Source organism: Anas platyrhynchos, chromosome 9 (assembly GCF_047663525.1).
Source record: "Anas platyrhynchos isolate ZD024472 breed Pekin duck chromosome 9, IASCAAS_PekinDuck_T2T, whole genome shotgun sequence".
NCBI lineage: Eukaryota > Metazoa > Chordata > Aves > Anseriformes > Anatidae > Anas > Anas platyrhynchos.
The window spans coordinates 12,302,745-12,323,547 of record NC_092595.1 but is presented as its reverse complement, the minus strand read 5'-3'; the positions used below and the strand labels follow the sequence as shown (position 1 = coordinate 12,323,547).

Genomic DNA, 20,803 nt, shown 5'->3' with positions numbered 1-20,803 from the left:
AATACCTGTTGGGTCTGTGATCATGCCACATGCAGTGTTCTTCTTTGCGTCATTCTCCAGATCAGCATTGCATTCTTCTTCTATCCCACTGGAGCAACTGGGGAAGGCAAACAAAATAAAGTGTTTATTTATATCTCTTACTATTAGATCTATGGTGGAAGATTGACACATGATAACCCTGTACAACAGGGTGTATTTTGTTACAGTCACAAGATTTCTATCCAGCTTCTTTGAAAGGTTGATACAAAGCCCATCTCTGAATGGACTCCCTTTTCAATGCCATTTGGGCTAATTAAAGATCTATTCTTAGGTGGAAAAAAAGCTATGGGATACAATCAGCTGATGATTTCCAGAGAACTGAACTGAAATCCCCCACCCCCAGTCCCCACCCCTACTCAGCATACAGTTCTTTGGAAAAAAAAAAAAAAAAAAAAGGCTTAAAGGATGCAAGCCCTCTTCTCATTCCCTGTTCAACGTGAAGGAGGAGCTCCCTACTTTTAGCCAGCAGTTGGAAGATGCAAAATAGTACTGGATGACAACACCAGTGAGTGGGTAGATATTTGATTTTATAGAGTTTGATTAGCAAATATGCTTGGATTCTAGTACATACATGGTGTTATTCTCAGGCACAAGCCAGCTTTCTCCAAGTTCATTGGAACTACTTGCAATGTCACCATTGGGCTTTATGTTGTCATCAGTTGGATCACCATTATAATTACCTGAGAGGATTAAAAAAAAAAAAAAAAAAGATTTATGGGATACATGAATTTAACACCTAGGTATAACAAAGCTAGGTTTCAGGCTGTAAAATACACTGCAATGAACTAGTGAGAGTATATACATGTATGCAACATCAATTTATACTGGACAACATAACTAGAGCTCACTTGTGTTTTAGACTTTGACCACTGATAAGGGCTGGCTTTCAGAGACTTGGATCAAATATATAGTATTTGGTATGGTATACCAGAAAGAATTGCTTAGTTAAAAAAAATAAATATCTAATACTGGTGGACTGAAATTCAAATGGTGTCATTTGCACCATTACATCCTCATATAGGTTTCTGAATTGAAAGTGCAAAATACTGAAGCAGAGGGACTTGAACTAGGAAATTTCAGATGATCCAGATCAAAGAATAATCAGAAAATCCATCCAGAAGTATGTTTCATGTAGTCACCTAGATTTCAGAATGTTGTTCCAACTATATCTGCTCAGGTTCAGGCATTATCATCAGAATGTAAGTAACAGAAAAATGTACTTGTAGAATTCTTGAGTAGATGCATGCAAATATTTACTCTTACTAATATACACTGTAGAATTAAAATGAGATTTTTTGTTGGTGGTGTTTTTTTGTTTGTTTGTTTTTTCTAATCTGTCTAAAAATGTTATTTGTAGTTATACCTCAGCATTCCAGACAAATACATATTACCAGGAATTGTATAGCAGTTGACAGACACTGAAAAACTTTTGCAACTTTTCCTCTCTGCTGTAAATTCTAGTCCCTTTGATAAGGACTAGGTTGATGTAGAGTAATTATGACATGCTAAGAAAAAAGTTTGAGTAATCACGAGTCTATACAACTCACTAAAAAGCGACTAAGCCTGTGACTTACCACACAAGCCACAGAGCAGACCACTGTAATCAGAGGGCACAGAGACTTCTGCATAGTGATTTCCATCGTATCTCACCCACAGTCCAAAGTCAGTTTCCAAGAGAACATATCCACCACTGCTTTGAATACTGATCTTCCTTTCAATAAATATGGGCAGGTTCATTCTCCTGCCATTCACCTGTAAAACAAGTTGTAAAAGTTAGTGTACTGCTGCTAGAACTCCTACAAATACCAACAGGTAGAAGGGTTTAGTAGACAGTATGATCTTGTGCACAAGGAGAACAGGAAGCAATTAAATAATATTTCATATGGGCAAGTTATTTTTGAAATCTCATTATAAGAAGTATATTTAACAAATAAAATAAAAAAAAAACAACAGAAAAATCTCTATGAACTCTACAATCAGAAAAAAGTCATTATCTGTACGTCAGTTGAAAAATATTGCCTTTTAAACAAGTATTTTCTTACATTCACTTTCTTGTTTTTCAGCATAGAAATCTGATTGCCATAGACTTCCACTTGAACTGACTTCACATAAGAGACTTTGGTATTAGCTCCTCTGTGCTCATTTGTTGTGGACACGTCAAAATATGGAATCCTCTGAGAGATGTTGCACACTTTGGAGAGGGTGTAAGTGCAATTTCCCATGAAATGAAGAACTCTGTGATCAAAAGTGTTATAATGTGGATCTCCAGAGGCACTGCAGGAGGCATGGCCTAGAAAGAAAGAAAGACAGAATAGTTCCATTTGAATCTCTGCTGTGACTGCTGCAGTAACTTTGTTCACATCATACATTTTATTTTACTTCATAATTGCTGCTTAGATGCAATAGTGGTGGAATCAGTCAAGGACAGAGTGCAAGAGAGACATGCAAACTTTCCACAGGAGAAAACACCATTCTACTTTAACTGAAAGTCACCCTGATTCTGTTTAGTGCCTAAAACTGGAGGAAGGAAGCAGTTTATATTTATCTTTATTGACATTTTAGTGTATTTTCTAAGTAATAAAATAAAAATTACCACAATGACTCTGCCTGTTTCAGCACCATATGATTGGATTATATCTAAGATAAAAGCTAGACTTAGAAGTTAAATTAAATTTCAAAATACTACAAGTAAAACCATATATATAACAGTTGAAAACTTGATGCAGAAAATGTTAATTAAAATATTTACACACATGGCAATAAAGGGTATATAAAATACTTATACCAAGCAGCTGGTCTACTGATACTAAAATCCCTGAAGCTACCTCAAATGGGACCTGGAGCAAGGTTTCCATAGTGACATATAGACTCTGCACCGAACAACTGTCTAACCAATCAGACTGCATGTAGCAAGGAAAAGCTCTGACCTTCCACTATTAAAATTCACTTGGCTGTGAGAACTGAACAGTTAAAGCAGGAAATCAGAGATGGGTACTGAAAACAACAATACCCAAGCTTGGCTGGAGTGTGGATGATGCTGTTGTACGTGAAGGCTGTGTTGTGGTGTCTGGCAAGGGAATTGTGGGTCTTGGTGTAATTGGACCTACCACTAGAGAAAGTGGGAGATCTAAGTCAGCATGGGAGTTTCATTCCAAACAGCTGGTTCACGCTTAATAGAAAATCCAGTGTGATGGCAACAGGGTGCTAAAGCAGTGGTTCCAAAGTGACATTTCAGAAATACCATCAGCACTCAACTGCTGTGTAAGCAAGATGATTCTGTGACACAAGCAGAATCTAAAGCCAGTTGCAAGAGACGAAGTACACTTGCTACCGGACCTTCATGCAAATGGACAGTATAGAAACTGAAGATAAAAGACGTATAAACAAGAAACGCTATACCTGAACTTGGTGTAGGTCTTGGTGGTGATGGAGTGTGTGCAGGCTGTGTTGTGGTGACTGGCAAGGAGGTCCCAGGTTGAGATGTTGATGGAGCCACTGCAAGAGAGAATTAGAGGAGATCTGCATTAAAACAGGAGGTTTGTTCCAGGCAGTTGATCCACTCTGCGCAAACACCCCAACACCATGTCAAGAGAAGCCCACAGCTACAATCAAACAGTGGCTTTTCTGAAAAACTCGCACCTGTCAAGCTCTCCCACCAGCATAGCTGGGTTGTAAAAAGAAGCCCAACCCCTTTACTACAGTTTTTCCAGCCCCTGGCCATGGACCTCAAAGAAAGCAAACTAGTGTTGCCAAACGCAGTAGAAGATTGGCACAGCTGACAGTTCCTGAGCTCCTTGCTGGACTTTTTGGTGCTGACCATGATCTTTTCACAGTTTCCCATATGGCATGCCTGCATCCATGGTATGCTTTAGAATGGCCTGACAAGTTAAGAACTCTAGCCCAGTGCTGACCACAGCTTGTAGAAAAGATGAACAGGGGACAGGCATACCTGTGCTTACTCCAGGTTTTGTTGTCCATGGAGGCTGTGTAGTAACATTTGGCAAGGCAGTAGGATCTGTTGGATGTAGAACAAGATGGAGATACAGAAGCTGCTTTTCAGAATGAAGATTTCTTTCAGGCAGCTCTTCCACCCTTCCCAATTATGCAAACATTATGGAAAACTGTGCGTACAGCAAGAATGACTGTGTATCACTATCAAAAAAGGACTTCGCACAAGAAGGTACTTCATTCAAGTCAGACCCAGTGCACTGCCCAGTTAAGCACATCCTGCCACCTCATCTCCACAGCCCATCCTGACCAGAACACTGCAGCACCATGACTCGTCTACTCAAACAAATGCTGATGACACTACACCCTGGACAGGCTGGTTCCACACTAAGCACAAGCAAGGCTGTCAAGAACACAAGAACATTCTGGGCAGGACACCTCTGGCAGAGAAGGCAAGCCTCCCTGGACTGCAAGTCTAGGAAGTATTGTGCACACCCAGCAGATTTCCTGTGGCAACGAGAGGGTCCAGGATCTTAGACCTTAGCCGCAAGACTTAAGGACAAGGAACGTAAAAGAAAAGAACACCCATGATCTCTGACTATTCATTCCCACAGAATCTGTGCGGGAGATCGTCACAGGTAGTGAGGGTCTCCTTCCACCACACAGGTCCCTGACAGAGGAAGGACCAGAGGAAACGTTCAGTGATGCACCTCCTGCCGCCTCCTCTCCACAGCCCACCCTGACCGAACACTGCAGCCCCGTGACTCGTCTGCTCCACTCACCTGAGCCTGGCGAGGGTGTTGGTGTCCCAGGTGTTGGTGTGCTGGTGCCAGGCGTTGGAGGCCCATCGCCTACGAGAGACACAATGGCACATGTCAATCAATCCCCCTTGACCAGATCCTCTTCAAGGCAGAAACTACATTGACTGCCACGACAAGCAAGCTGCCCTTTCCCAAGCCGGGTGATGAGGTACCTGGGCAGTATCCCTTTTCAATGGACAGATCATCCAGTGCCACGTCGCTGCGGAAATCTTCCCCCCATTGTCCCTCGAGGACAATCTAAGGGAAGGGATGGTTTGCAGCATTAGCTCCAGCCACAAACACTGTGTGCCATTTCAAAGCACACCCCGTCTCAGATGGCAGTTTGAGCCTCTGCCCTCACCTGCATGTTTCCTGTGCTGTGCACCGTGACCTCTCCCAAGTACCATATGTCCCCGTGGTTCCCAGTTGCTTCCCAAACCTGCAGAAGTTCTTTGTCCCTAGTCACGTACACCCGCAGGGCCATTTCTTCAGCCACGCCGTACATGTGGTACCAGAAGCGGAAGCAGTGCGGACCCGTTGAGTTGCACACCGGGCTGACCAGCTGAGACACCAAGTACGGGTAATAGGAGCTCCCATGCAGGTAGATGTAGTAGCCGTCTGAAACAAAGTGCCAGCCACACTGTCGCACACCATCAAATCTAGACAAAGCACCCAGGAACAACCCACGCACAGTCGTGGGAGCGCCTCCTGCTGCAGTTTAAGGCAGGCAAAAGGAGCAAAGAGAGCTCCTTCACTAGCCACAACCCCCCAGCCCCAAGTCTACCTACAAACCGTGCTCCCAGAGGACGTGCCAGCTCTATGGCAACGGCATCACCTCCAAAGCACCACCATCATCCTAGCATGGCTCTGCAGCTTTGGGGCCCACTCATCGTTGGCTTCTGGAGAAGCCAGTGTCTCCTAGAAGAGACCCGTTCCTCTTCCCCCAAGACAGTCTGCCATCAAGCTTTGCATTACTTCTCCCCTTGCACGACAGATCGTTGCCTGTCCTGGCAGTACCACAGACTGATTCCCACACCTGAAAAGCTTCCTAAAGAAAGGCTCTGGCCCTGGGGGAGACTGCTACAAATGGCTCTGGATCAAATCCAGGAAACATTCGGCCTGTATTCGCTGTTGGAAAAGGTTTGTTGCCATCTTCCTAAGGACACCCCTCGGCCTGAATGACCGTCACAAGCTGGCTGCTGCTCCTACCTCCTGTTGTGTGGTCGAAGGAAGGGCCGGTATCTGGCGATGGTGTTGGCCCCTTGTGCCTTGTCCAGTCGATGCTGCTGGACGCCTCCTGGACCCACTCACAGAGGTCGACGTCAAATGTGCAGTTGAAATTGCAGTTGAAAGCTGGATATGCTGCGGAAAGGAAAGCAGAGTTTCTAAAGTAAGGGTGGGGCCACCTTTTCCCAGTGTCCCACAGGGCACACCAACACCCCTGGCGTGCTCATGGCCGGGTGAGGATGGCCAACCAAGTGCAAGTAGGCAGCATCGTGGTGTAGTAGAGATCAACCTGAGGACAGGCAGGCTGAGGAGCAAGGCTGTTCCCAGGACATTGTCCCTATCCCGGGCATTCCCCAATGTTCATTGGTGAAGGCTTCTTCCTCTCTCCCTCCTCTGGGTCCCCCCTTCTTCTCTCCACCTCTACAGGTGGTACCTTGCTATGCCTCCCAGAAGGTCAGGGGCTCTGTCTTGGGCTGAATACTATCAATGATTTCCTACAACATTAGGGCCTTTCTGCCTTATCCGTGAAGCAGCACAGCACTTCAAATAAGAGAGGGACAGTCGTCAGTAGGGTCTTAGTCATCTTTGATGGGCAGTAGGATGCCGTCCTCTAACATCCCTCAAGCAACGTCTGCCTTCCTAATGCCAAAACGCTGATGACACTACACCCTGGACAGGCCGCTTCCACACTAAGCACAAGCAATGCTGTCAGGAACACAAGAACATTCTGGGCAGGACTCCTCTGGCAGAGAAGGCAAGCCTCCCTGGACTGCAAGTCTAGGAAGTATTGTGCACACTCAGCAGATTTCCTGTGGCAATGAGAGGGTCCAGGATCTAGACCTTAGCCGCAAGACTTAAGGACAAGGAAAGTAACAGAAAAGAACACCCATGATCTCTGACTTTTCATTCAGGACCTGACTTTTCATTCAGGACCTGACTTTTCATTCAGGACCTGTTCAGGACCTGAACAGTTGCCACAAGCAGAAGGTGGGCATGGGACAGAACAGAACCTGAGCACCATGTGAGACTTGCTGATGATGCCTACCATGTTTGCCCAGTGTCCCACATGGCACACCTACATCCCTGGCATGCTCGTGGCCAGGTGAGGAGGCCAACCAAGTGAAAGTACTTGAGCCCAGCACTTAGCACAGCCAGTTAAAAAAAAACACGGACAGGAATTAAACATACCTGTGCTTGTCGCAGGTGAAGTTGTGTGGGGAGGCTGCGTTGTAGTACCTGGCAAGGGGGTGGAGGTTGGAGGAACCGTTGAACCTACAGTGAGAAAGTGGTATAGAGGCTGTGTTTCATAATGGCGATTTCTTCCAGGCAGTTATTCCACCCTTCCCAGACAACAAAGTACCATGGAAAACGGAGTGAAGGTCAGCAATGCCACAGTATCCCTGTCACAAGGAGCTTTGCTAAACAAAGTTAAATGCATCCCAGCATAACAAGTACACTGACCCAACAACATCTGGGGATACACAGAGTAAACCCTGCTGCCCTTTTCCTTGAAGCCACAGTTGAAACGAGATCAACGGGACACTCACCACAGACAGTGCCAGCACTCCAGTCTCCCAGAGCAACACCTGCCTCAGCACAGGCTGCAGCATAGGCACCCAGGGCGTTGCAGAGCTGCTCCGTGCTGCCATTCGTGGCACAATGGTCATAGACACAGCTCTCAAGGTACGTCTCGGGTGGCAGAACTGCGTGGCATGGCTGGAATGGGCCACCGGGTTGCGTGAGGATTGCACACTCCTTGTTAGCTGCCTCCTCCGCAGAGGGGGAGCAGGATGGAGGTGTTACAGGGGTTGGGTCACACCTGCAAAGCAGACAGACGTCAGAGACACAGAAGCAGGCGGCTGAGGCACCTGTGACCACACCAGCTTGGCAATAGCACCGTGCTCATGCCCCGGCCCACCCTCTCTGGGGTCAGGAGCAGCGACATGCAGTGTGTGGAGTAGGACACAGGGCCTGGCATGGAGGTCACCCAGGGCCCCAGGGCACAGAGCCTCCGGGGAGACAGCACCATGCACCCTGATCGTGTGGTGCGGCCTGGGCACTGCCACTAGCAAGCCAGCCTTGAGGACAAAGGGGAACAGCCACACGTCAGGAATCCAGCTGCAGACAGCACATCCCACGGGTGGATGCAGCACAGAAGCAAGACGCAAGAGCCATGTGCCTGCTGCTGTGGAGCCTCCATACGCTCCCTCACGCTTTCCCACAGCTGCCTCCTGCTACCTGCCCCGCGTGTGACTAACACTACCAACCCTCCTTCCTCGCGCTGCTCACAGCTCCCCTCTCTCATGCTCCCCTTTGTCCGTCATCTACGCGACACAACAAGCACTCACGGCCACTCGTCATCCGGCACCCTCCAGCTGTCTCCAAAGTCATTGGTGTCAGGCACAACGACCCCATCGGGTCGTGTGAAGTCGTCCTCTTGTCTCCCGGTGTATGTTCCACACAACCCACACAGCTTGCCCTGGTGCTTCTCGGACACCCTCACAAGGAGCTCATGGTCCCCGTTGAACTGCACCTGCAGGCCCAGCTTGGTAGAGACCTGCACGTAGGAGCCACTCAGAGAAATGGTCACACCGGGGGCTGGAGAAGCAGGCAGGGAGGCCAGAGCACCGTTGATCTGAACAGGGAGGAGAGGGGGAGAGAGAAGCATAAAGACAGGCCCTCCGCTGCCAACTCACTGCTCTTCACTGCGGTGGTGCCAGGGCCCACCGAGCCACAAGCGCTGATGGCATGAGGAACCGCGCCCAGCCCTACGAGAACAGCAGCTACCCCACGGACAGCACACAGAAAGCTCGGGACAGCAGGCAGAAACGCTGTTGCTGCGCCAGCCGTCCTGTCTGCCCCACTCACAGGCTCGCTGTGCTCTCGTGGGAGCACACCAGCAGGTTCAGGCAACATCAAGCTCTTTGGGGGAACCGTGCTACTAATGGTACTTTGGATATCTGTGTTCCCAGGCCTAACAGTGAGGGGCGCTTACGTAGACTGCCTTGTTCTTGCGCAGTGCAATGTGGAGGCCTTCCATGGACAGCGCGACGGAGTTCAGAGCCGTCCATCCCGGGCTGCCCCGATGTTCGTTGCGCGTGGTGATGCTGAAGCCGAGGGAGGAGTTGTCACAGGCCGTCACCACGGTGTAGTTGCAGGAGCCCTGGAAGTGGTAGAGCTTCCCGTCGAAGGTGCTGTAATGCGGGTCGCCGTAGATGTGGCAGAGAGCTGTGCTGGCTGGGTAACAGCCCGGCTGGCCGTCCTGGATCTTGCAGATCTCCTCCTCACCACAGGACAACTCAGAGCAAACCATCTGGCCGTTGGCTTCACACTGGCACTGCCTAGTGCAGTTCTCGTTCACCAAGTGCTCTCCTTCCTGCAGGCAGAGAAACCCGGAGCCCCATCACGTCAGGCAGGGAAGTAGAGGCAAAGCAGTGCCCCGGGAGGGGAGCGAGACGCCACAGGGTTTCACTCACGCTGTAGTAGTTGCCCTCAAAGAGGCAGCCACAGTTGGCCTCGGGCACGCAGGCGTCTCCGCTGAGGAGGAAGCCAGAGGTGCACGCGCAGCCCTCCATGCAGGGCTTGGAGCAGTTCTGCGGGGCTTGTTGGTCAACGCAGGTGGCAGGACAGCCAGTCATGCAAGGGTCATAGTAGCTGTTGGCAGGGCACCGCAGGGCTGCAACGGGAAGGGGACAGTTAGGACCTGCAAAGCCCTCCAGGAAGGGGCTACCTTCTGGGAAGGCGAAGACCACCGAACGAGTCGTTGATCGCTGCTTTGCCAGAGGTACTGGGCACAGGGAGAGGCCCGCTTTCCTCTGGCAACTCCAAGGCAGGTACTCACGGCAGAAGGTGGCATTCCTCCAGGGGAGAAGAGTCACGCCGGCTGCCTGGCACGCGTCAGCGTAGGCCTCCAGGGCACCACACAGGACCTCCTGGCTGCCACTCAGGGCACAAAGGTCGTAGGAGCAGGTGTCAAAGTAGCTCTGGGGGTTGATCACGGCATGGCAGCTCTCAAAAATGCCTGGGCTGGCAGTCAGTATGCCACAGAACTGCTCCGATTGGTAGAGCTTCTCCTCTTCCGCACTGCAGGGTTCCAGGGGTGGGGGCACACCGCAAGAGGGGTCACCGTCGGGCACCTTCCAGCTCTCCCCCAATGCATTGGAGTCTGCGGCTTGCTGCCCGTCGGGCATCATGTAGTCGTCCTCTCGCCGGCTGTTGAAGTTCCCGCACATGCCGCAGGTCAGGTTGGAGTAGGTGGTGGGCACCCTCACCTCCACCGAGTGGTCGGCGTCGTAGGACACTCTGAGGTTGAAGTCCGTCTCCAGGACGATGTAGCGGCCGCTTGTGCTCACTCTGATGGCTCCTCCTGCTGCACTCACCGGCAAGGTCCGGCGCACACCGTTCACCTAGGGCAGACGCACCGCAATGGACCGTGGTCTCTCTGGGGCCCTCGGCCCCACAGGACCACGAGCCCCGCTCGCACAGACACCCCTGCAGCTGCACAGCCATACATCTGCTGCACTCTGGGGACCCATTTAGCAGAGAAGAGGGAAGACCCTGCCAAGAAAAGCCAGCCCTGCCTCGCACACACACCGTGCTTGAGCCAGCCCAGCTCCTTACCAGCACTTGGCTCCTCTCCTGCTTGACTATTGCAATGCGCTCTCCGTACACCTCGACCAGGACTTCGCGCACGTACGACACTCGGGGGTTGCCACGATGCTCGTTCTTTGCCTCAACATTGAAGTAGGGCACGGAGCTGTTGGAGCACACTTTGGCCAGGGTGTAGGTGCAGTTCCCCATGAAGTCGTGCGTCACCTTGTCAAAGGTAACGTAGTGAGGGTCACCGTGGACGTTGCAGATGCCATATGTGTGTTCAAGGCACTCGGGTTTCCCATTCTGCACACCACAGTACTGGCCCGCAGGGCATGATGCGCTGGAACACTGGACTTTGCCTCCCCGCGTGGGACACGTGCACTTTGTGGAGCAGCTGTTGTCCGTCCAGAACTCCGAGCCCACCGGGTAGTGCTGCCCATTGTGCCAGCACCCGCACTGCTGGCTGGGCACACATCGGTCGTTGTAGAGCAGGTACCCGCTGTCGCACACGCAACCCTCCACGCACGGCAGGCTGCAGGTGACGGGAGCCATAGGGTCAACACAGGTGGCAGGGCAGGCTGCAGCACAGGGCTCGTAGTGACTGTTGGCTGGACAGGTGATGGCTGCCAAGGCAAAAGGAGTAGCAGTGAAACCATCGGTAACCCTACACTCAGAATGCCCTCAAGGTAGGCAGGCTTCACCGCATGTTTTGGAAACTGGCATCATCACCCCGTTCCCACCATGCCCCCACGTGATGCCTTCCGCAGGGAAAGGACCACGATGGGGATCTGGTGGACAAAGGGTGCTCCTTGCCACGGCGGCTGGCCAGCCCAGGGAAATGGGGTGCTTCCCTGCTTCTGACTTACGGCAGAATGTCGCGTTCCTCCACGCAGGGAGCTTGACACCAAGCGCCTGGCAGGCATCCGCATAGGCCTGCAAGCTGTTGCACAGGGCCTTGTCATCCAGCCCCAGCTCACACAGGTCGTAAAGGCAGGTGTTGAAGTAACCGCTGGGACTCAGCACGGCGTGGCACACCTCAAAGGGGCTGCTGCTGTCAGTGAGGAGTCCGCAGAAGCTGCTGCTGGCAATGACTTGCTTGTCGGCCTCACTACAGGCTGGCGGGGCGGGCTGTCCGGCTGAGCAGCTGTGGAAAGGCAGGGAGAAGGGCCCCTGGGTTAGCTGTGGGCTTCTTCTGGTGCCGCCTCCTCCCCTCGCGCGACACGTCCCCGCACCTACGCGGGGGCCACACGCACCTGCTGTCGTTGGACACCTGCCAGCTGTTACCCAGGCTGGTGGAGTCTGGCTCCAGCACCCCGTCCGGGTTCAGGAAGTCGTCTGCTGCCATCCCGTTGTAGTTCCCACACATGCCACAAACCTTCTGCCCAAAGGTGCTCGGAAGCGTCACCTCCACCAGATGGTTCCCATCAAACTTCACTCTCAAGCCAAAGTCTGTCGTGACCACAGTGTAGAAGCCGCTGGACGAGACCTGCACGCCTGCCGACGGGGTGCAGGGCAGCACCTCTGCCACTCCGTTGACCTGCAAGGACACCAACCAAGAGAGGGTTGGAGCAACCCGTTTGGCGCGGCTCTCTGTCCTGACACAGCCCCGACGTTGCTCCCCCCTGCGCTTACCGTCACCACGCCGCCCTTCCCCAGCCTTATGCGCTGGCCATACACATCGACATCCACGTACTGGACGTAGGACACGCGCGTGTTGCCTCCCCTGTGCTCATTGGCCGCTTCCACGTTGAAGTAGGGCAGCGAGCTGTTGCTCTCACACAGCTTGGACAGGGTGTAGGTGCAGGTGCCCATGAAGTGGTGTATTTGATTGTCAAAGGTGTGGTAGTGAGGGTCTCCTTCCACCACACAGGTCCCTGACAGAGGAAGGACCAGAGGAAACGTTCAGTGATGCACCTCCTGCCACCTCCTCTCCACAGCCCACCCTGACCGAACACTGCAGCCCCGTGACTCGTCTGCTCCACTCACCTGAGCCTGGCGAGGGTGTTGGTGTCCCAGGTGTTGGTGTGCTGGTGCCAGGCGTTGGAGGCCCATCGCCTACGAGAGACACAATGGCACATGTCAATCAATCCCCCTTGACCAGATCTTCTTCAAGGCAGAAACTACATTGACTGCCACGACAAGCAAGCTGCCCTTTCCCAAGCCGGGTGATGAGGTACCTGGGCAGTATCCCTTTTCAATGGACAGATCATCCAGTGCCACGTCGCTGCGGAAATCTTCCCCCCATTGTCCCTCGAGGACAATCTAAGGGAAGGGATGGTTTGCAGCATTAGCTCCAGCCACAAACACTGTGTGCCATTTCAAAGCACACCCCGTCTCAGATGGCAGTTTGAGCCTCTGCCCTCACCTGCATGTTTCCTGTGCTGTGCACCGTGACCTCTCCCAAGTACCATATGTCCCCGTGGTTCCCAGTTGCTTCCCAAACCTGCAGAAGTTCTTTGTCCCTAGTCACGTACACCCGCAGGGCCATTTCTTCAGCCACGCCGTACATGTGGTACCAGAAGCGGAAGCAGTGCGGACCCGTTGAGTTGCACACCGGGCTGACCAGCTGAGACACCAAGTACGGGTAATAGGAGCTCCCATGCAGGTAGATGTAGTAGCCGTCTGAAACAAAGTGCCAGCCACACTGTCGCACACCATCAAATCTAGACAAAGCACCCAGGAACAACCCACGCACAGTCGTGGGAGCGCCTCCTGCTGCAGTTTAAGGCAGGCAAAAGGAGCAAAGAGAGCTCCTTCACTAGCCACAACCCCCCAGCCCCAAGTCTACCTACAAACCGTGCTCCCAGAGGACGTGCCAGCTCTATGGCAACGGCATCACCTCCAAAGCACCACCATCATCCTAGCATGGCTCTGCAGCTTTGGGGCCCACTCATCGTTGGCTTCTGGAGAAGCCAGTGTCTCCTAGAAGAGACCCGTTCCTCTTCCCCCAAGACAGTCTGCCATCAAGCTTTGCATTACTTCTCCCCTTGCACGACAGATCGTTGCCTGTCCTGGCAGTACCACAGACTGATTCCCACACCTGAAAAGCTTCCTAAAGAAAGGCTCTGGCCCTGGGGGAGACTGCTACAAATGGCTCTGGATCAAATCCAGGAAACATTCGGCCTGTATTCGCTGTTGGAAAAGGTTTGTTGCCATCTTCCTAAGGACACCCCTCGGCCTGAATGACCGTCACAAGCTGGCTGCTGCTCCTACCTCCTGTTGTGTGGTCGAAGGAAGGGCCGGTATCTGGCGATGGTGTTGGCCCCTTGTGCCTTGTCCAGTCGATGCTGCTGGACGCCTCCTGGACCCACTCACAGAGGTCAACGTCAAATGTGCAGTTGAAATTGCAGGCTGTTGGCAAAGCTGGATACGGTGCGGAAAGGAAAGCAGAGTTTCTAAAGTAAGGGTGGGGCCACCTTTTCCCAGTGTCCCACAGGGCACACCAACACCCCTGGCGTGCTCATGGCCGGGTGAGGATGGCCAACCAAGTGCAAGTAGGCAGCATCGTGGTGTAGTAGAGATCAACCTGAGGACAGGCAGGCTGAGGAGCAAGGCTGTTCCCAGGACATTGTCCCTATCCCGGGCATTCCCCAATGTTCATTGGTGAAGGCTTCTTCCTCTCTCCCTCCTCTGGGTCCCCCCTTCTTCTCTCCACCTCTACAGGTGGTACCTTGCTATGCCTCCCAGAAGGTCAGGGGCTCTGTCTTGGGCTGAATACTATCAATGATTTCCTACAACATTAGGGCCTTTCTGCCTTATCCGTGAAGCAGCACAGCACTTCAAATAAGAGAGGGACAGTCGTCAGTAGGGTCTTAGTCATCTTTGATGGGCAGTGGGATGCCGTCCTCTAACATCCCTCAAGCAACGTCTGCCTTCCTAATGCCAAAACGCTGATGACACTACACCCTGGACAGGCCGCTTCCACACTAAGCACAAGCAATGCTGTCAGGAACACAAGAACATTCTGGGCAGGACTCCTCTGGCAGAGAAGGCAAGCCTCCCTGGACTGCAAGTCTAGGAAGTATTGTGCACACCCAGCAGATTTCCTGTGGCAATGAGAGGGTCCAGGATCTAGACCTTAGCCACAAGACTTAAGGACAAGGAACGTAAAAGAAAAGAACACCCATGATCTCTGACTTTTCAATCCCACAGAATCTGTGCGGGAGATCGTCACAGCTCAGTCATGAAAACAAACCCAAATGGGACACTCACCACAGACAGTGCCAGCACTCCAGTCTCCCAGAGCAACACCTGCCTCAGCACAGGCTGCAGCATAGGCACCCAGGGCGTTGCAGAGCTGCTCCGTGCTGCCATTTGTGGCACAATGGTCATAGACACAGCTCTCAAAGTACGTCTCGGGTGGCAGAACTGCGTGGCATGGCTGGAACGGGCCACCGGGTTGCGTGAGGATTGCACACTCCTTGTTAGCTGCCTCCTCCGCAGAGGGGGAGCAGGATGGAGGTGTTACAGGGATTGTGTCACACCTGCAAAGCAGACAGACGTCAGAGACACAGAAGCAGGCGGCTGAGGCACCTGTGACCACACCAGCTTGGCAATAGCACCGTGCTCATGCCCCGGCCCACCCTCTCTGGGGTCAGGAGCAGCGACATGCAGTGTGTGGAGTAGGACACAGGGCCCGGCATGGAGGTCACCCAGGGCCCCAGGGCACAGAGCCTCCGGGGAGACAGCACCATGCACCCTGATCGTGTGGTGCGGCCTGGGCACTGCCACTAGCAAGCCAGCCTTGAGGACAAAGGGGAACAGCCACACGTCAGGAATCCAGCTGCAGACAGCACATCCCACGGGTGGATGCAGCACAGAAGCGAGACGCAAGAGCCATGTGCCTGCTGCTGTGGAGCCTCCATACGCTCCCTCACGCTTTCCCACAACTGCCTCCTGCTACCTGCCCCGTGCGTGACTAACACTACCAACCCTCCTTCCTCGCGCTGCTCACAGCTCCCCTCTCTCATGCTCCCCTTTGTCCGTCATCTACGTGACACAACAAGCACTCACGGCCACTCGTCATCCGGCACCCTCCAGCTGTCTCCAAAGTCATTGGTGTCAGGCACAACGACCCCATCGGGTCGTGTGAAGTCGTCCTCTTGTCTCCCGGTGTATGTTCCACACAACCCACACAGCTTGCCCTGGTGCTTCTCGGACACCCTCACAAGGAGCTCATGGTCCCCGTTGAACTGCACCTGCAGGCCCAGCTTGGTAGAGACCTGCACGTAGGAGCCACTCAGAGAAATGGTCACACCGGGGGCTGGAGAAGCAGGCAGGGAGGCCAGAGCACCGTTGATCTGAACAGGGAGGAGAGGGGGAGAGAGAAGCATAAAGACAGGCCCTCCGCTGCCAACTCACTGCTCTTCACTGCGGTGGTGCCAGGGCCCACCGAGCCACAAGCGCTGACGGCATGAGGAACCGCGCCCAGCCCTACGAGAACAGCAGCTACCCCACGGACAGCACACAGAAAGCTCGGGACAGCAGGCAGAAACGCTGTTGCTGCGCCAGCCATCCTGTCTGCCCCACTCACAGGCTCGCTGTGCTCTCGTGGGAGCACGCCAGCAGGTTCAGGCAACATCAAGCTCTTTGGGGGAACCGTGCTACTAATGGTACTTTGGATATCTGTGTTCCCAGGCCTAACAGTGAGGGGCGCTTACGTAGACTGCCTTGTTCTTGCGCAGTGCAATGTGGAGGCCTTCCATGGACAGCGCGACGGAGTTCAGAGCCGTCCAGCTCAGGCTGCCCCGATGTTCGTTGCGCGTGGTGATGCTGAAGCCGAGGGAGGAGTTGTCACAGGCCGTCACCACGGTGTAGTTGCAGGAGCCCTGGAAGTGGTGAAGCTTCCCGTCGAAGGTGCTGTAATGCGGGTCGCCGTAGATGTGGCAGAGAGCTGTGCTGGCTGGGTAACAGCCCGGCTGGCCGTCCTGGATCTTGCAGATCTCCTCCTCACCACAGGACAACTCAGAGCAAACCATCTGGCCGTTGGCTTCACACTGGCACTGCCTAGTGCAGTTCTCGTCCACCAAGTGCTCTCCTTCCTGCAGGCAGAGAAACCCGGAGCCCCATCACGTCAGGCAGGGAAGTAGAGGCAAAGCAGTGCCTCGGGAGGGGAGCGAGACGCCACAGGGTTTTCACTCACGCTGTAGTAGTTGCCCTCAAAGAGGCAGCCACAGTTGGCCTCGGGCACGCAGGCGTCTCCGCTGAGGAGGAAGCCAGAGGTGCACGCGCAGCCCTCCATGCAGGGCTTGGAGCAGTTCTGCGGGGCTTGTTGGTCAACGCAGGTGGCAGGACAGCCAGTCATGCAAGGGTCATAGTAGCTGTTGGCAGGGCACCGCAGGGCTGCAACGGGAAGGGGACAGTTAGGACCTGCAAAGCCCTCCAGGAAGGGGCTACCTTCTGGGAAGGCGAAGACCACCGAACGAGTCGTTGATCGCTGCTTTGCCAGAGGTACTGGGCACAGGGAGAGGCCCGCTTTCCTCTGGCAACTCCAAGGCAGGTACTCACGGCAGAAGGTGGCATTCCTCCAGGGGAGAAGAGTCACGCCGGCTGCCTGGCACGCGTCAGCGTAGGCCTCCAGGGCACCACACAGGACCTCCTGGCTGCCACTCAGGGCACAAAGGTCGTAGGAGCAGGTGTCAAAGTAGCTCTGGGGGTTGATCACGGCATGGCAGCTCTCAAAAAAGCCTGGGCTGGCAGTCAGTATGCCACAGAACTGCTCCGATTGGTAGAGCTTCTCCTCTTCCGCACTGCAGGGTTCCGGGGGTGGGGGCACACCGCAAGAGGGGTCACCGTCGGGCACCTTCCAGCTCTCCCCCAATGCATTGGAGTCTGCGGCTTGCTGCCCGTCGGGCATCATGTAGTCGTCCTCTCGCCGGCTGTTGAAGTTCCCGCACATGCCGCAGGTCAGGTTGGAGTAGGTGGTGGGCACCCTCACCTCCACCGAGTGGTCGGCGTCGTAGGACACTCTGAGGTTGAAGTCCGTCTCCAGGACGATGTAGCGGCCGCTTGTGCTCACTCTGATGGCTCCTCCTGCTGCACTCACCGGCAAGGTCCGGCGCACACCGTTCACCTAGGGCAGACGCACCGCAATGGACCGTGGTCTCTCTGGGGCCCTCGGCCCCACAGGACCACGAGCCCCGCTCGCACAGACACCCCTGCAGCTGCACAGCCATACATCTGCTGCACTCTGGGGACCCATTTAGCAGAGAAGAGGGAAGACCCTGCCAAGAAAAGCCAGCCCTGCCTCGCACACACACCGTGCTTGAGCCAGCCCAGCTCCTTACCAGCACTTGGCTCCTCTCCTGCTTGACTATTGCAATGCGCTCTCCGTACACCTCGACCAGGACTTCGCGCACGTACGACACTCGGGGGTTGCCACGATGCTCGTTCTTTGCCTCAACATTGAAGTAGGGCACAGAGCTGTTGGAGCACACTTTGGCCAGGGTGTAGGTGCAGTTCCCCATGAAGTCGTGCGTCACCTTGTCAAAGGTAACGTAGTGAGGGTCACCGTGGACGTTGCAGATGCCATATGTGTGTTCAAGGCACTCGGGTTTCCCATTCTGCACACCACAGTACTGGCCCGCAGGGCATGAGGCGCTGGAACACTGGACTTTGCCTCCCCGCGTGGGACACGTGCACTTTGTGGAGCAGCTGTTGTCCGTCCAGAACTCCGAGCCCACCGGGTAGTGCTGCCCATTGTGCCAGCACCCGCACTGCTGGCTGGGCACACATCGGTCATTGTAGAGCAGGTACCCGCTGTCGCACACGCAACCCTCCACGCACGGCAGACTGCATTTATACGGCGCTAATGGGTCAACACAGGTGGCAGGGCAGGCTGCAGCACAGGGCTCGTAGTGACTGTTGGCTGGACAGGTGATGGCTGCCAAGGCAAAAGGAGTAGCAGTGAAACCATCGGTAACCCTACACTCAGAATGCACTCAAGGTAGGCAGGCTTCACCGCATGTTTTGGAAACTGGCATCATCACCCCGTTCCCACCATGCCCCCACGTGATGCCTTCCGCAGGGAAAGGACCACGATGGGGATCTGGTGGACAAAGGGTGCTCCTTGCCATGGCGGCTGGCCAGCCCAGGGAAATGGGGTGCTTCCCTGCTTCTGACTTACGGCAGAATGTCGCGTTCCTCCACGCAGGGAGCTTGACACCAAGCGCCCGGCAGGCATCCGCATAGGCCTGCAAGCTGTTGCACAGGGCCTTGTCATCCAGCCCCAGCTCACACAGGTCGTAAAGGCAGGTGTTGAAGTAACCGCTGGGACTCAGCACGGCGTGGCACACCTCAAAGGGGCTGCTGCTGTCAGTGAGGAGTCCGCAGAAGCTGCTGCTGGCAATGACTTGCTTGTCGGCCTCACTACAGGCTGGCGGGGCGGGCTGTCCGGCTGAGCAGCTGTGGAAAGGCAGGGAGAAGGGCCCCTGGGTTAGCTGTGGGCTTCTTCTGGTGCCGCCTCCTCCCCTCGCGCGACACGTCCCCGCACCTACGCGGGGGCCACACGCACCTGCTGTCGTTGGACACCTGCCAGCTGTTACCCAGGCTGGTGGAGTCTGGCTCCAGCACCCCGTCTGGGTTCAGGAAGTCGTCTGCTGCCATCCCGTTGTAGTTCCCACACATGCCACAAACCTTCTGCCCAAAGGTGCTCGGAAGCGTCACCTCCACCAGATGGTTCCCATCAAACTTCACTCTCAAGCCAAAGTCTGTCGTGACCACAGTGTAGAAGCCGCTGGACGAGACCTGCACGCCTGCCGACGGGGTGCAGGGCAGCACCTCTGCCACTCCGTTGACCTGCAAGGACACCAACCAAGAGAGGGTTGGAGCAACCCGTTTGGCGCGGCTCTCTGTCCTGACACAGCCCCGACGTTGCTCCCCCCTGCGCTTACCGTCACCACGCCGCCCTTCCCCAGCCTTATGCGCTGGCCATACACATCGACATCCACGTACTGGACGTAGGACACGCGCGTGTTGCCTCCCCTGTGCTCATTGGCCGCTTCCACGTTGAAGTAGGGCAGCGAGCTGTTGCTCTCACACAGCTTGGACAGGGTGTAGGTGCAGGTGCCCATGAAGTGGTGTATTTGATTGTCAAAGGTGTGGTAGTGAGGGTCTCCTTCCACCACACAGGTCCCTGACAGAGGAAGGACCAGAGGAAACGTTCAGTGATGCACCTCCTGCCGCCTCCTCTCCACAGCCCACCCTGACCGAACACTGTAGCCTCGTGACTCATCTCCGGGAGACAGAGCTAGTGGAAAACTGTCAACACTGGACTTTCTATTACAGTGCCACTCCATATCACTTATATCCCTCAGTGCTTCAGGCACTGCTGCCCAGAGCAGTGATCCCACCCTAGCAGCTTTGAAAGGGTCCGAGTAGTGAATGTCTGTTACCACAGCAATTGAGTGACACAAAGAAAGTAACAGCCTCTCCAACGCAAATGCTCCCTTTGTCCCCTAATGGTAGTGAATAAGACTGAAACAGCTAATAACAACTGCAAAAAAGGGGGCAGAAGGCTCTGATACCTGAGCTTGGCACAGGTGTGGTTGGTGGCAGTGTGTGTGTAGGCTGTGTTGTGCTGTCTGGCAACGGAGTCAAGGCTGTTGGAGGCAGCGGACCTACGCATAGGCAGAAGAGGTCTGTGTCAACATGGAAATTTTGTTCCAGGCAGCTGGTCTGCCCTGCCCAAACACCCCAACGCCATGACAAGAGAAGTGCAGGGAAGAAAGCACACAGGGATCACTCCTCAAAAAGAGGCACACTACTTGCAGGCTGTGCCACCAGCATAGCTGGGTGATAAAAGGAGAAGCATAGCCCCTTCCCTACAGCCACTCTGTCCTTCAAACGGAGGCTTTAAAGGCAAGGACCTGAACAGTTGCCACAAGCAGAAGGTGGGCATGGGACAGGACAGAACCTGAGCACCATGTGAGTCTTGCTGATGATGGCTACCATGTTTGCCCAGTGTCCCACATGGCACACCTACATCCCTGGCATGCTCGTGGCCAGGTGAGGAGGCCAACCAAGTGAAAGTACTTGAGCCCAGCACTTAGCACAGCCAGTTAAAAAAAACACGGACAGGAATTAAACATACCTGTGCTTGTCGCAGGTGAAGTTGTGTGGGGAGGCTGCGTTGTAGTACCTGGCAAGGGGGTGGAGGTTGGAGGAACCGTTGAACCTACAGTGAGAAAGTGGTATAG

The 20,803-nt window shown here is 54.1% G+C and overlaps 1 protein-coding gene across 1 annotated transcript in view; it reads right to left on the bottom strand.

The window, feature by feature from the left end:
• The window catches only part of FCGBP (Fc gamma binding protein), a 59,158-nt gene that overhangs the window by 1,642 nt on the left and 36,713 nt on the right, over window positions 1–20,803 (bottom strand). Inside the window, exons 53-87 of the mRNA XM_072042540.1 lie at window positions 20,698–20,781; window positions 20,132–20,224; window positions 19,499–19,740; window positions 19,120–19,403; window positions 18,733–19,010; window positions 17,894–18,489; window positions 17,115–17,679; window positions 16,750–16,949; window positions 16,268–16,648; window positions 15,621–15,907; window positions 14,820–15,091; window positions 13,821–13,970; window positions 12,973–13,229; window positions 12,785–12,869; window positions 12,594–12,662; window positions 12,240–12,481; window positions 11,861–12,144; window positions 11,474–11,751; window positions 10,635–11,230; window positions 9,856–10,420; window positions 9,491–9,690; window positions 9,010–9,390; window positions 8,363–8,649; window positions 7,562–7,833; window positions 7,203–7,286; window positions 5,997–6,149; window positions 5,149–5,405; window positions 4,961–5,045; window positions 4,770–4,838; window positions 3,989–4,054; window positions 3,439–3,534; window positions 2,082–2,329; window positions 1,614–1,791; window positions 611–719; window positions 6–97 (exon numbers count right to left, since the gene is read on the bottom strand). Of these exons, the coding sequence (XP_071898641.1) occupies window positions 6–97; window positions 611–719; window positions 1,614–1,791; window positions 2,082–2,329; window positions 3,439–3,534; window positions 3,989–4,054; window positions 4,770–4,838; window positions 4,961–5,045; window positions 5,149–5,405; window positions 5,997–6,149; window positions 7,203–7,286; window positions 7,562–7,833; window positions 8,363–8,649; window positions 9,010–9,390; window positions 9,491–9,690; window positions 9,856–10,420; window positions 10,635–11,230; window positions 11,474–11,751; window positions 11,861–12,144; window positions 12,240–12,481; window positions 12,594–12,662; window positions 12,785–12,869; window positions 12,973–13,229; window positions 13,821–13,970; window positions 14,820–15,091; window positions 15,621–15,907; window positions 16,268–16,648; window positions 16,750–16,949; window positions 17,115–17,679; window positions 17,894–18,489; window positions 18,733–19,010; window positions 19,120–19,403; window positions 19,499–19,740; window positions 20,132–20,224; window positions 20,698–20,781 (8,385 nt within the window). The remainder of the gene's footprint in view (window positions 1–5; window positions 98–610; window positions 720–1,613; window positions 1,792–2,081; window positions 2,330–3,438; window positions 3,535–3,988; window positions 4,055–4,769; window positions 4,839–4,960; window positions 5,046–5,148; window positions 5,406–5,996; window positions 6,150–7,202; window positions 7,287–7,561; window positions 7,834–8,362; window positions 8,650–9,009; window positions 9,391–9,490; window positions 9,691–9,855; window positions 10,421–10,634; window positions 11,231–11,473; window positions 11,752–11,860; window positions 12,145–12,239; window positions 12,482–12,593; window positions 12,663–12,784; window positions 12,870–12,972; window positions 13,230–13,820; window positions 13,971–14,819; window positions 15,092–15,620; window positions 15,908–16,267; window positions 16,649–16,749; window positions 16,950–17,114; window positions 17,680–17,893; window positions 18,490–18,732; window positions 19,011–19,119; window positions 19,404–19,498; window positions 19,741–20,131; window positions 20,225–20,697; window positions 20,782–20,803) is intronic.